Source organism: Sphaerodactylus townsendi, linkage group LG01 (genome assembly GCF_021028975.2).
Source record: "Sphaerodactylus townsendi isolate TG3544 linkage group LG01, MPM_Stown_v2.3, whole genome shotgun sequence".
Lineage (NCBI taxonomy): Eukaryota > Metazoa > Chordata > Lepidosauria > Squamata > Sphaerodactylidae > Sphaerodactylus > Sphaerodactylus townsendi.
Genome location: NC_059425.1, coordinates 44,845,286 through 44,860,322, shown reverse-complemented (window position 1 = coordinate 44,860,322; position 15,037 = coordinate 44,845,286). Strand labels below are relative to the sequence as shown.

General features: G+C 40.9%; 1 protein-coding gene across 10 annotated transcripts in view; it reads left to right on the top strand.

Annotated features, from left to right (window-relative positions):
* Positions 1-15,037, top strand: part of SLC8A1 (solute carrier family 8 member A1) — a 349,316-nt gene that overhangs the window by 302,556 nt on the left and 31,723 nt on the right. For all 10 annotated transcript variants that reach the window (XM_048482014.1, XM_048482080.1, XM_048482056.1 and 7 more), the window contains 2 exons: positions 1,784-1,914; positions 3,376-3,475. In XM_048482014.1, the coding sequence (XP_048337971.1) occupies positions 1,784-1,914; positions 3,376-3,475 (231 nt within the window). The remainder of the gene's footprint in view (positions 1-1,783; positions 1,915-3,375; positions 3,476-15,037) is intronic.

Sequence of the window (15,037 nt, the reverse complement as noted above, 5' to 3'; positions counted from 1 at the left end):
TTAAATTATTTGAATCCCACCACTGGAACCAGTTGTTAAAATACTTGAATCCCACCACTGGTCCTAAGTCAGAGCAGTTATAGATTTTCAAGTCATCAACCTACACACATTCAAGTTATCACTCTCACAAATCATAGAGAATCTTTCCAGGCAGTGAATTCATATTAGTAACCCTGAAGATAACAATAAAAGAAATAACTGTGATAAAGAATATCAATTAACAAAACGTCTTCACAAAACTGATGACAAAAAAGATGTTAATTGGCATAACCTGTGCACTACGCTGACAATAGAAGTCATCAGTTGTCAAAACAACTACGCAAAACTGACAAGTGAAGGGGAAAAACGTAAGATGAGCCACAGTATGCTTCTCAGTAACCTTTAATAATTGCACATTTAGACTCCAATATGGAGTCACTGGTGGGTTACAAGAAATAGACTACCTAATTAATGAATATATTGGCATTTTATTGGGTATGATGGGCCCATTTATGTAAATTTTTGGCATATAGGCATTTAAGATACCTGAACCTGGCAGCTATTAAAGAAGGTGGACTTTCCCTGCCCTCTTCATACCATATTTTGCAATTGTTTGCCTATAATGTAGGTGCAAAACATAGTACATGAAACTACTCACACATGAAACTACTCTGGCTCATCCTAGAGCTGTTTCTTCATGTGTTTTACAAAAGCCACACAATCAGTGATTTCCAAATTTCTTTTTCTGTTGTCTTCCCATTTTAATAAATAGGAATATTCTGCTTTTTTGAGAATTTCAACAAAATAGGAGTCCAAAAGGTCTATGAAGCTAAGGGGAGCCAAACCCCATCCATGCTCACCACTTTCCTTCCAGCAGCTCCCCTTCTCACGAGCATTCCTCCCAACTGAAGTCACTACCAGTGCTAGAATTCAACTGAAGAGAAAAACACCTGAGGGAAAGACTGTGAGGAAGCCAAAAGCAAGCTGGAAGAAAGTTTAATGCCTCCAGTGCAAATCCCTTTTGCCATTCATATTGAACTTCAACACAAGCACACCCTTGCCACATGATTGGGACTAATCCATGTTCAAACATACAGAGTTGCCTCTACTTGAGTAACTTGGCTCTGTATGTAAAATGTCCTTGCAAATGTGTCTCATACTGATATGCTTTTCAAGCAGGAATGGACTACCTGCAGTTCTCTGTTGAGGGCAATTTCACATACCGTACTACATAGTGACCAAACATAGTTTGTTAGTGAGTACACATCACCAGTCATTGCACCTGTTTTCAAATATTTGCTTCATTACTAGGTATATGCTTGAGGAGGGAAATCATGGGTGCATAGCTACAAAACCATAATATATGAATAGTTCCTGAATCCATAGGAAACCTGAGTTGGTCTCTATGTAGGAGGTGAAATAAACCTGGAAGTCCCAGATAGGCAACTGTCTCTCATTTCATTGAGTTTGGCTGCAGTGGCAGACATGTTGAAGCATAGCCATAAGCTTAGGTTTCACAAGACTAGAGTGGGAATGGGAAGCAATCCTGTGAAGTGCAGCAGAGTGATGAGCCACTGATCTCACTTGTTTATGGTTTCAAGCAAGGCATCTGCAGTGGCAATTCTCACCATGCTGGCACATGACCCTGCATTCATGGCTGGTTTTTCTTCTGTAACAGCTGTCTGCTCTCCTTTTACCATTACAACAGGGCATATTTGGATCCAAATAGCAAACCCACAGTTCTATTTGACAGAAGCTGGCTGCAGAAACGGGGGAGACAAAATCTTGTGTGCTTCTTTTGCAGAAGAGAATGATGAAAAGCAGCCACTGACGAGCAAGGAGGAGGAAGAGCGTCGCATCGCAGAAATGGGGCGTCCAATTCTGGGGGAGCATACAAAGCTAGAAGTCATTATTGAAGAGTCCTATGAGTTCAAGGTACTGTTTGGGGCCACCATGAATGAAATTGATGCAAGAAAATAGTGTGTTGCAAGTGATGCAAGAACAAGACTGTGTGTTCTCTGTGCTACTAAAATGAAGTAAAACCAGAATTTTCCTCATCTCCAACCAATGAACTCATAGCAATTATACATTTGGGAGAGGGAACCCAACAGGTTTTCAAGCGCAGATTTCTACAGCAAAAACCAAGAACATTTTGTAGTTTGCTATATATCTAGATGGGTGACTTGCTCTGAAAATAAAGACGATTAAATCACATGTTGCATGTTGTATTGCCCAGAGAAACACTCCAAGTACCAAGGTTCTAGTACAGCGCCTAAATAAATTGTGTTGGTGTTGGTTAAATCATGTCAAGTCAGCTATATGCAAGGGGATTATATCTTTAGTATACATGTCACTGTTACAGAAGAATTTTACCAAATGACACATCCCTTACCTAAGGAAATCACAGTCTAATTTTTGCCAGGTGAAATCAACAGAGGAAGAGATGGAGAGGAAAGGCAGAGGCAAAGATAACAAGGACACAGGGTCAAAGGCCAAGGCAGCAGGGAAAATTGTCTTTAAAAAATGTGGATGACATGAAATGTCAACACTTCCAAATATCTTAAGATCTCTAGTATCTGATTTCCCCTCATACAATGCATCCATTGTAAAGTGCAAATCCAATGGAGACCAGCTCTTTTCTGTGACCAGAGCAAACCAGATCCTTTTGACCTTTGCTCTATGTCTGTAAATAGGAAATCATGTCTCATTCTTTTTACAGTCTAACAGCAAGGTTTTGAAATACTTTGAATATATCTAAAGTGTTGTCAAGTTGCAGCCAACTTATGGCAACCCAGTAGGGTTTTCAAGTCAAGACACTAGCAGGGGTGATTAGCTATTTCCTTCCTCTGCATAGCAACCCTGGTATTCCTTGGTGGTCTCCCATCCAAGAACTAACCATGGTTGACCCTAAGAGATCTGATAAGGCTCGCCTGGGCCATTCAGGTCAGGGCTTGAAATACTTTATACAATTAGAATTTGGCTCCAGGTATCCCTTATCAAGTATCGTTGGACATGACAGCATCTACCTCTAAGACAATAGAGTGTTGAGCTTTAAACATTTTATAAGGATGATTAGTGTAGTCTAGATTTCAGGACCTCTGAATGGACATGCTCGGCAAGCAATCTGTTAACAGTTTCCATCTGGAAGTGGCGACTAAATTACTATTATTTACTGATGAGTGAATATGGAGATTATAAAAATTCTGCTGCGTTAACATTTCTCATCTTTTAAATCCAAAAATAATTTAAACTGTTCACATTTCAGCTGTTTTTCAAGTTGGCTTTGATATTTGAAGCCAGCCACCTCCTCCCAGAATGCTGTTTTCTGTCCTAAACCAGAGTCTCCAAACTGCCAACGTGCTTAACTTTCCTGTGCCTTTGTCTCTCCATCTGCAGAACACCGTGGACAAGCTCATTAAGAAGACAAACCTCGCTCTCGTAGTTGGAACAAACAGTTGGAGAGAACAGTTTATTGAAGCTATCACTGTCAGTGCTGGTAAGTTTTTGTATCTACACATACTGTGAATCATGCAAAGATAAACTCCTGCCATGCGACCATTGGAAACAAAACAAATAAGGATTGATATTCACAATGTTGCGGCAATCTTCCATCAGTTTAAGTCTCTTCAGTATGTGGAAAAGCTTCCCGTGGGGAGCCACCCATCAACCACTGCAACTGTGCTGCCTTGATCCCTTGTAATGGGGCTTGCATGGTGCATGACCAGAGTTCCCTTTATAGGAATAAAAAATTGTGCAAGTACAGAGCTGAGAAGCTTGTTTTCCAGGGCTTAGTGAGAATGTATCTGAAGATATCAAAACATGGTCTGCAGAACAGCTTTGGTGTGTTTTACATGCCATTTTGATGCCAGAGTAAGAACTAGGACAGCACTCCAGTGGAGGTTTCATAATAGAACTTCAGTTTCAATATGGAGATTATCTAATCAGAGCTGACACAATATAGAAGAGGTTCAGTAGAGGTTTTTATACCTAGCTTTTCTCTACCTTAAGGAGTCACAAAGTGGCTTACAAATGTACTCCCTTTCCCCTCCCCGCACACAACAGAAATCTTGTGAGGAAGGTGGGACTGAGAGAGCTCTGAGAGAACTGTGACTGGTCCAACATCACCCAGCAGGCTTCATGTGGAGGAGGGGGAATCGCTTGCTCATATATTTCTTCCAGTCTTCTGACATCTCATGTTCATTTTCTTATTTTCTCATGAGCTGGACTGGGCTTCAGTCCTGGTTTGGAATGCCAGCTTTCATCGGGGCAAATGAATCCAACTGCATACACGTGTCTCTGTGAACTGGAATTTGTTTCCAGGTGGAGTTTTTGGGTGTTTGGCTTCCACATAAGTAGGGAGGAGGAGCAAAGGGAGCCTAAGGATGCAATGAAAAAGCTGCATTCGTGGCCATCACTGCAAATTGGAGTTTAAGAAACTGGTTGCAGTTCTCCAAGGTCTCAGGTTCAGTTCTTTCTCTGCCTTTCTCACCCACTGCTATATCTTTTTTAACTGAAGATGGTGGGGATTGAGCCTGAGACCCTTGGCATGCAAAGCAGAGGCTCTTCCACTGAGCCGCATACCTCTCCCACAATGGATTCTAGACTTCACTGTGTACAATTACTTTTCATTAGAAACAGTAACTAATGAGTTGTATTAATATTTCTTCCAAAATTTGTATGCTGTTGATTGTGTACATAATTTCTCCTTTATTTAGTTAAGAACAGAAATACACATTTAACAAAGTTCCATGATCCTTTCAACCACCACTTCTTTTTGCAGAGTGCAATCTTGGAAGCAGCAAATGAAAGGAGGAACTGATATGGGGAAGGAAGAAATATATAACTCCCCTTGCCTACTTTCTTACTGAAAATATCTCTCCTTGTCAACTGTCTACCTTTTGTTTCAGTGGAGAAAAATTGGAGCATTCATATTTTTTCCCACCAAGGTCAAAAGTAGTTTGCAGGGGGCAGTTTTCAATGAGGAAAGGGAGATAAGATTAAATAGCCCCTGTTCCCTTATACTTTGTTTTTAAACAATCAGTTAAGGGCCAGTGCACATATCACAAAGTCTCATGGCAGCCACAAAACCTTTGAATTGTACATATGCTCGATACATGTAAGCTTGATTTGGATCATGTCCACAATACACACACGAACTAGGTCTCCAGCCTTCTCCACCACATTTTCCTTACCCGAAACTTCCCCAGGAAGTGGCTATTTGCTTCCAGGGCCATTTCAGACCAGGGAAAGGGTGCTAGGGAGGGGAGGGTCCATATGTACACTGCAGTCACAATTCAATATGCACACTGCAGACATATTCAAATCATGTCCCTTGCACCTGGGATGTACTGTATTCCCAATGCACAGTCTTTATGGCAGCTATGATGACTTTGTAATGACTGCATCAACCCTAAAAGAAGAAGAGATTAGATTTATACCCCTCTTTTCTCAACAATATGGGGTCTCAAAGCAGCTTACAAACTCCTTCCCTTCCTGTCCTTGCAACAGATACCTTGTGAGGTAGGTGGAACTGAAAGAGTTCTGAGAGAACTGTGACTAGCCTAAGGTCACTCAGCAGGCCTCATGTGTAGAAGTGGGGGGGGGGACCAGTTCACCAGATACAAGTCCACAGCTCATGTGAAGGAGTGTGGAATCAAACCCGGTTCTCCAGATTAGAGTCCACTGATCTTAACCACTACATCACACTGACTCTCTTCTGGTACAGCATATGGCACTGGGTGACTGTTCCTGGTTTTGCTCTAGCTTTGCCAGACTCCAAAGCTCAAGCGTGCAGTTCTTCAAAGAGCTGCATAAACCTCTCCAGATGAAGGCGAGAGCCAGAGAAGCCGCATGGACTCCTGCGGCAATCTTCTGTAGGTAGGATCGTAATGTAATACTCACTAAAGTGGTCTGCTGGAGTTAGCAGCATTGCCATCTTTTCCAACTTGAGCTACTGACCCCCTCAGGAGGAAATATCCAAGCTATGTATCCCTTATGAACAGAATGAAGATATAAAGAGACTGAAAGAGGGGTCCATATCCTGCTGCCGATAAGCCCAACAAAAACCAGAAGATCCTCCTAAAACATATGGAATTATAATCAAATGCAGAAAAAGAGTTTGACTAAGGCTGTACTAAAAAGTATTCCCAGAGAAGAAGGCATTAGAGTTAGACAGCTATTTTAAGACAAAAAAACTCCAGAGCTTATTCCCCTCTCAGTTGGTGGTTTGCCAAAACAAAACTGGAAAAGAAATGATCTTTGAAATACGTCAGCAACCAGAGAGAGGGAGTAATTTGATCCCTGTGTTAAACTACTGAAAACTTTGGGACATTGTGGAAACAGTAACATTTAGTGGGCAATGGCAACTACTAGGAAGGGCGCTGTGTCTTTTGAAATAATCGAGATGGCCATAAATCTGTTTTAAATTACAGATTGAACTACTGTTTTATATTTTATTTTATGTTTTAATTATGATGTACACCGCCCTGAGCCTACTGGGGAGGGCGGTCTAAAAATATTTTTAAAAGGGTATATCTGCCAGTATGCTATGGTAAGTCTCAGGGCAGAAATAGACTCTCTGAAAGACCCTGTTGATAATAATATTCCCACAATGATGTCTGAGATCATAAAGGATATTAAAAAGATAAAAGTTGAATTAGAATAGCACAAATTGAAGAGAAGGTGGAAAAGACCCAAGAGGATGTGAAAACCTTAACACAAGATGTAGATTCTGTACAATCAGAGGTTAAAATACATGATCAAATCATTTTTTGACTGGAGTACATACATACATAAACCTTTATTAGGTATTAAAATTCAAAAGGGTTAGGACCGAAAAATGTTACAATTAGAATTAGAAAAGAACATCATTTCAGAACATGCAGAATATGTAAAAGAAATGTGGCTTCAGCTTTGGATATTTCTCAAGATTATTCAATAACTTCATTATTTTTATTTCATCTGGAAGAGACACAAATCCTATGGGAAATAATGCGACCAAATCAGATCTAATACTGTTATATTTAGGACAGTAAAGCAAGACATGAACAAGTGAATTGGCAGGATGAGGACAAAACAGACAGCGATGTTTGGAATGGGAAATATTAGAAAAATGACCTTGAAGTAGAACTAAGGGAAAAGAATTACATCTTGCTCTGGTCATAACCCACCTGAATTTATGGTCCAAATAAGTGGCAGAGCAAAATTTCCGGGGAATGATCCCAAAAAACAATGGGGAACAAGAACTCTAAGCTTTACTCAGAAGAGATTGGTATTCCTGTTCAAATAATCTAACTTTTAATTGATGATATATCTCTGGGCAGTAAGGATAAACAGAGACTCACAAGTAAAACCCAGGAAGAGGACCTTAACTTCACTATTAAGCCACCAATCAGAGAGTTGAAGCTCACGCATCGCTAACTTGGTCAAACTACAAGGGTCAGTATGGAAACAAAGGCGCACCCGGAATTTGAACGTTACAGCCCATGCTCTGGATTCCAAAAGATGTTACCCCGAATCCAAACAGTTCTTATATAAAAAGTTGGATTGAATCTGTTCCATGATTGGCTTCCAGGCATGGATCCAAATAGGGACACCATACAAGAAGTGCTTCACTACCATTACGCTGAATACCTTCAGAGCTGCCAGAATAAAATTATCATCATTAAAGTTAAAAAAAACTTCTGAATGGTGGCAGACAAACTTTTGCAACCCTTCAAAACATTATCTCTATTGGAGAACCAACTTCACTTGTAATGAAAGACTACCCCTAGGTATTTTAAAAGTTTGACTTGTTTAATATCAGCTTCTTGTATGGACCAACTCAAGGGTTTATAGGTTTTAGAAAATACCATGATTTTAGACTTAATAGGGTTAGTAGACAACCTATTGACCATACAATATTCATTGCATTTGAATAATAAATTTTTCAGACTGGTCCTTGAGCAAGACAACAAAACTGCATCATTGACATAGAGGAGAGTTGGAATGGTAACACCATTCAAATAGGGCAGGGGTCAGCAACCTTTAACAACCCCTGACACCCCCCCCCTCCGTTTAAGGGGGATGGACTGAGGTTAAGATTGCGCTGAAAATCTGCGCTCCTGCAACTCCCTTCTGTTTCCCGCCCTTCACCGCTCACCTATTCAAGAGGATCCACCAGCGGTGCTCTGCCACAGCCCTGCCCCGTCATCACCGGCATCAGCCAACCAGGCAACTGAAACAGGGAAGCCGGAAGTGGATTTAGATAGCTGTCTCGGGCTGTGCCTCTCTAGGAACGGGGACTCTTTCTCATTAACCCTTAGGGCGACTCTCCAAAGGAGGCTGAGAGGACCCAGAGCCGCAGTACAAGGACAAAAGGGCCGCATGCCGCTCCGGAGCCACGGGTTGCAGACCCCTGAAATAGGGGCAATAAGACTTGAGTATCAAATCAAAGAAAATGCCTTGAGACTTACAAAGGTACCAGAGGATCCAAATCCAGCAAAAGAGAAGTTGAACAATAAAATTGCCTCAGTCCCTGCCAATCATTTGAAGATCAAAGAAGAAGAAATGGTGTCAGAAATTGAAAAAAATCCATAGAATCACATCAAAAAATCCAAAAGTGAAAAACATTGTTATCTACTTCTACTCTAAAGAAATGGCAGATTAGATTTTAGAAACACACAGGAAATCAACAATCAAGATAGAACACAAGGACGTCATCATGAGGGAGATTCCTTTAAAAGTCTCACAGAAAAGGAAAGCGCATGTTTGGTGGACACATTAAGAAGAAACCAGATAAGATTTTCATGGCTTAGATGGGGAGTAGTTTTCTTCCCTTACAAGGGACAACAGCAAAGAACTACTTCAATAGCAGATTTTTTAAGGCCTTACATAAAAAAATGTTCTGCTAGATTAATTAATGATTTAACCAGAGGGGAAATAAATGAATTTATTAGAGAATAAGGATAAATAAAGTTAGGATTGTAAATTCAGATGTAAGGTTAAAATAAGAAGGATAAGGGAGGAAGGGGCAAATTTATGTTAAAAATCTTTGACTATGGGAAATTAGGTTAGGAAGATAAGATTTTCTCTCTCTCTTTTTCAAATTGCCTCAAATTGCTAGTTGATATATTAGAAAAAGTTTAGGAAAAAAGAGAAATTTAGTTAGGCTTGAGGTTTAATAAACAATGAAATAGCATTATGGATAAGATTGACAGCAGGGTCTAGGCAGGAAATCAATTAATTATATGTAGTCGCTGTTGTTCATGTAGTATAAGCCTGTGTTGTATAAGTAGAATAGGGTGAGTGGATCTTTTTTTTTCCTTTTTATGTTAGTTTTGTTGTAGTTGTTTAAAAAACAAATAACAATGATTTTAAAAAACACCACACTGGCTCACAAAAATATTGTGGATTTATAGGGTAAGATTTACTTCTGCCATAATGCATTTAGATCTTTGAGCAGAAATCTTTTTGGGGATCTGCACTTGTTAAATGGGATACATTATAGGACTGAAAGTAGTTTGTGCAAGATGGCTGAAGAAAGGAAAGTATTGATTGTTGCTTGAAATGGGAATGGGAACTATAACATCATTCTTGAAATGTAGCATGCAGCACTGTAAGCAAAGTTTAGCACGTTGTTACCCCAAATCTTTTCTCAGTGCAATAGATTGTTGCTGGAACACATGCAACCTTAATGGGATCAGAACATGCCCCATATAGTACAAGGGAGCCCACTGAAGACATTTTGCCACATAGCCTTCAGAAACCTGGAGCCAGCCTTGGTGTATTGGTCTCATAGAAACTTTTAGTTAGGTAGTATCTTCCTTTAATTTATTTCTTCATAGAATCATAGAGTTGGAAGAGATCAAAGGGCCATCAAGTCTAACCCCCAGCCACGCAGCAATACACAATGAAAGTACTCCTGACAGATGGCCAGCCTCTATTTAAAAACCTCAAAAGAAGGAGACTCCACCACCTTCTGAGGCAGAGTCTTCCATTGTCGAACAGCCCTTACTGTCAGGAAGTTCTTCCTAATGTTTAGATAGAATCTCTTCTCCTGTACCTTGAATCCATTACTTCTTGCCAAAGACCCATTCTACACGGGGCAAAGACAGTGCCCCAGGGATGGTAAAAACACCATTCCACGGGTGCTGTTTGCATGGCTGCCATCTCTGCATCGAGGCAATGCCGTGCTTTTTCCCTGAAACTGGCGGGGAAACACTATTTTCCTGGGAAACAGCATTTACCAGCTGACACTGTACAAACAGCACCAGTTTGGAGGGCACCTCCTGCTTTCCCCACACTTACTTTCTCTCCTGCAGAGCTCTGTAGGGAGAAGGAGACATGCCCACTCTGCCCTTTGACCCCCGGGGGTTGGAGGGCAGAGTGGGTGTGTCTCCTTGTCCGTGCAGAGCTCTGCAGGGAAAGAAGTTAAGTGTGGGGAAACAAAACGGAGAAAACACCAGCATCATATATGCCAGTGTGCAGCCTCTGCAGGGGCCCGTGCGGAACGGGCCCTAGTCTCTGAAGCAGCAGAAAACAAGCTTGCTTCCTCTTCAACATGGCATCCCTTCAAATATTTAAGCATGGCTATCATGTTACCTCTTAACCTTCTCTTCTCCAGACTAAATATATCCAGATCCCTAAGTCTCTCCTCATAGGGCATGAATTCCAGACCTTTTACCACTTTGGTCACCCTCTTCTAGCTTGTCAATATCTTTCTTGAATTGTGGTGCCCAAAACTGGACACAGTATTCCAGATGACGTCTCACCAATGCAGAATAGGTTGACTTGTGTTCAGTTTGTGGTCTACTAAGACTCCCAGATCTCTTTCAAATGTACTGTTGTCAAGCCAGGTGCCAGTCATCCTATATCTGTTCATTTCATTTTTTCTGCCTAAGTGTAATATCTTACATTTATCTCTGTTGAAATTCATTTTGTTAGTTTTTGCCCTGCTCTCTAATCTGTCCAAATAATTTTGAATTCTGACCCTGTCTTCTGAGGTATTAGCTATCCCTCCTAATTTGGTATCATCTGCAAATTTGATTAGCATGCCCTCTATTCCATCATCTAAGTCATTGATAAAAATACTGAATAGCAGTGGGTTCAGGACGGAACTCTGCGGCCTCCCACTAATCACTTCTCTCCAGGATGAAGATGAGCCATTGGTGAGTCAGTCAACCAATTACAAATCAATCTAACAGTAGAATTGTTTAACCCACCTTTCACTAGCTTGCTTGCAAGAATATTGTGGGTTGCCTTGTCAAAGGCTTTACTAAAATCAAGGTATGCAATACACTAGCAGATTTTTTATGCAATTCATACTGCAAATTAGTGCACTAAGGAGTTTCACATAGTATGCCGCAAGCCTCTTCTTTCCTCCATTAGTCCTTCTCCCGTTGATGTTCCTCCTCTCCCTGGTAGCGGAATCCCCTTTGGGCAGTTTGCCACATTCCTGGAGGCTGCATTCTTGCAATTCCTGAAGTGGCAAGCTAAAAGAATAGCTCAGTTCTCATTTGACCATGGAGATAAGAGAGTGATAAATCATATGACAGCATTTCATCTTCTGTCACTTTTTCGATATTCATTCCAAATGCAGCCAAGTGCAAAGACAAACTGAGAGTCAAAAACTTTCCCAGGGAAGTATTTGGGAATCTATAACAACCTCCTTCCTTGTTAGGGACATCTGCCTTTTGCATTTGAGGTCTATGGGTTTTTTCCCCTGCCTGGATTGCATCTGGGAGGCAAAAGAGCATTCAATTTATTTTAAATAGGCTCTGCATGACCCGCAACCAGTAAACACGAGAAGGGGCAGATCTTATCTCTAATCCTATAGTGCTTTTTAGTCACTGTGATGTTCACTGAATCCGGACTGTATATCCGCTCTTCGATATTTCTCAGGCTCTTCCCTGCCCTTTAATGCTGTTGAGAATTGAATATGTCTGAAGGAAGCTTTCCCTTCCTGAAATTAGGTCTGCTCTTGAGCCTTCACAGATGAAGGGCAGAAAATGAGGCTGCTGCAAGTATCAGAAGTTCTCTTGACTCCCTTGTGTGTCTCTTCAATTAAAGGCTCAAATTGTGAGTGTAGAGAGCATGTGTTTAAATGTACTTATTTGCCACAGCTTGAGAACAAAAAGTTTAACAAATTGTCAGCACAACATGGCAAACTGTGTGATGAAGAGGGTCCTTCCAAGTTTACCTTTCTTGTGCTGCTATATTGTGGCTCTAATTTTCTCAGCCTTCTTTCAGGTCCAAACTACACTGAATATTCAATGCAGGTAAGGGTGGAGGTCCCTCACTTTTTTTTGCTTGAAAAGACACAGTAGTCCAGAAGAGGACTATTCAGAAGCCATGGAGCCCCCTCACCACCACTTCCTCACTCCAGATCCCCTCCCTAAGCTTTTCTTTCTGTATTATTTCAAAGGTTTAAAATGTGGTTTGGCCCCCAGACTCTCTGTTGAGAGGAACTGTCTGAGGGAAATGCCTGTTGGCTGTTTAAGCTTTTCTGCTTACTTTCTCCCAATTCCCTCCTTATCACACCCCTTCTCCCACGTTGTCTTTTTCCATAATGGTCTCACAATTCCCAGTACTGCCTTTTGTCACCTTGCAGCATGTTTGGAAATGAAAGTGGTGCTGCACATTAAGGATGTCTTCTCTCATCTTTAATTGTATCTCACCCTGCCCTCCTGGCAAAATAAAAGCTTCAACATGAATCGCTGCTTCTGGCCAAGGGGATACAGCTGTGAGTTTGACATATTGGGCCATTCTTTTCCTGAGGGGACAGGGAAAGAAAGAATTGCAGCCAGTGCTATAATTCTCTCCAGCCTCTTTGCCTGTAGGACCAACTTGGCCAGGAATCCATTGGACTTTTAAGCATCCAAAATTGGATGTTATTCAAAAGGACCTTCACATCACATGTTCAGACTCAGGTTGTAATAACTATTGGCCCCCTCCAACTGGATTTCAGTTCACTTCATAGATATTAAACAGATTTAGTTGCTCTGAAAGACTATCTAATTCTATGGGCTGATTGGGATTTCTCAGCGGCTTTTAATAGTATTACTTGCCGTGTTGTATAAGATAATTTAGGAGATCTGAGATGCTTGATGGGTTGCTCTTGGGGTGGTTCCATTTCTTTCTAGCTAGGCAGTCCCAAGAAGTAAGGGCTTTTTAAAAAGTTTTTTAAGCTTTCAAGTTAAAGGAACTTAAGTTTCAAGAATTTTGTATAATTCCTTTGTTCCTGTACCAGACAATAAATGACAATATATAAAAAGCTGCAAAGGACCCATAGCTCACTGGTAGCATGTTTACATAATATCCATAAGCTCCTAGTTTCTATCCCTAGGAGTCTCTGTTAGTAGAGTATTGAAAGCCCTCCCCCGCCCCCCGCCCCGCAGCCCTGCAGAGGTAGAGCAAAATTTGTGAGGCAGCTTTGTCCATTCAGAATTGCAATGTGAGGCAGAATTGTCCATTCATAGATTTCAGCTCTTCATTCTCATCTTTGCCACACTAATATTTGCTCCCTTCACCTTTTCCAGTTCTTATACTTTGTTCCCTTTGCATAAAATGTGCTTCTCAGTGCCAAAGTTCTTTACCTTCTCACCTAAATTGTATAAAAAGTCAATTCAGCAATCCAAAAAGTTGTCTAGTAATATAGCATATAGTATATGTCATAAAGAAAGCCACCAGGGTCAGTTAAAGTGTCAGCTAGGACCTGGAAGACCTAGGCAGATTACGCATGGGCCAAAACTGGCAGTGTGAAAACAGCGTAAAATGATTTAAAGTGGTGTAAAAGGGTTTACACTGTTTTCACACTGTTTTCACACCGCTGTTTTTGGCCCGTGCGGAATCCGCCCTAGGTTCAAATCCCCACTTTGCCATGGAAACTGGCTAGGTGATCTTGGGCCTGTCACACACACTCAGCCTCAACCCTGGCAATTATTTGGATGGGAAACCTCCAAGAAATACCAGGGGCATGACAAGGAGGCAGGCAATAGCAACCCACCTCTGAACATCTCTTGCCTTGAAAACCCTGTGGTCTCTCCATTTGTCAGCTGTGAATTGATGGCAAAAAAATTGCAACCCTTATAAGCATATTCCAAAGCAAAATTAATGCAGCCCTGGAAATAGCTGAGCAGGAGATAGCAATCTCTCCAAAATCTTCCTGATATTTTCCAGCATCAGCCATTAAAAAAAAGTTTCCCCTTGTTTCAAAGCAGAACCAACCTATAGTTGGGAACCTTTTAGATATCTACAACAGCATAATCATCTTGGTCATTCAGATCTCTCCATAGATTTGCTATTGGATATAATACAACACAAGCTCCACAGTGTGTTTGCAGCTCCACAATGGTCCAGCAAGATTAGGCTGTATGCTACTGGGTCATGCTTACAGAGGCCCCTTCCGCACACGCAAAATAATGCGTTTTCAAACCACTTTCACAACTGTTTGCAAGTGGATTTTGCTATTCCGCACAGCTTCAAAGAGCACTGAAAGCAGTTTGAAAGTGCATTATTCTGCATGTGCAGAATGAGCCAGAGTGTTGCAAGGAGAGAACTTAAAAGAACAAATGGAATTTCTCTAATCTTGTAGAAGTCACTTACTTGGACATTTTTCATAGTTGACTAGAACCCTGGAGAAATGACTGTATCTCACCACTTTCTTTGTGCCACAATGACAGCTGAAAGAATATGAGCTAATAGCATTCATTTCTTTCAAAGCAATAAGTATGTGTCAGAAAGACAACTATTTAATGTGCCCTTTATCTGGTCTTTTGTTAAATATGCTTTTAATGATCTTAATAAAGTTTGTCATTTTATTTTCAAGACAGTGAGGTTTTCTGCTTTTAACATCACAATCCTAAACTGAATTACAGCCTTCTAATCCTAAACAGAGTTAAAGTTTAGAAGAATGTTTAATTCTGCCCAGGTCTTCAGTGTAAAGCCATTTCCTCACATGTTATTTGCCTTGAGTTCAATGCTGTTAGGAAGTGGGGGTTTTCCCTACTTTGCCACAGCATCAAGGTGCATTCCTGTTCTCACAAGGGGGAGGGGGGTCCTGGTTTTTCTCTGGGCTTTA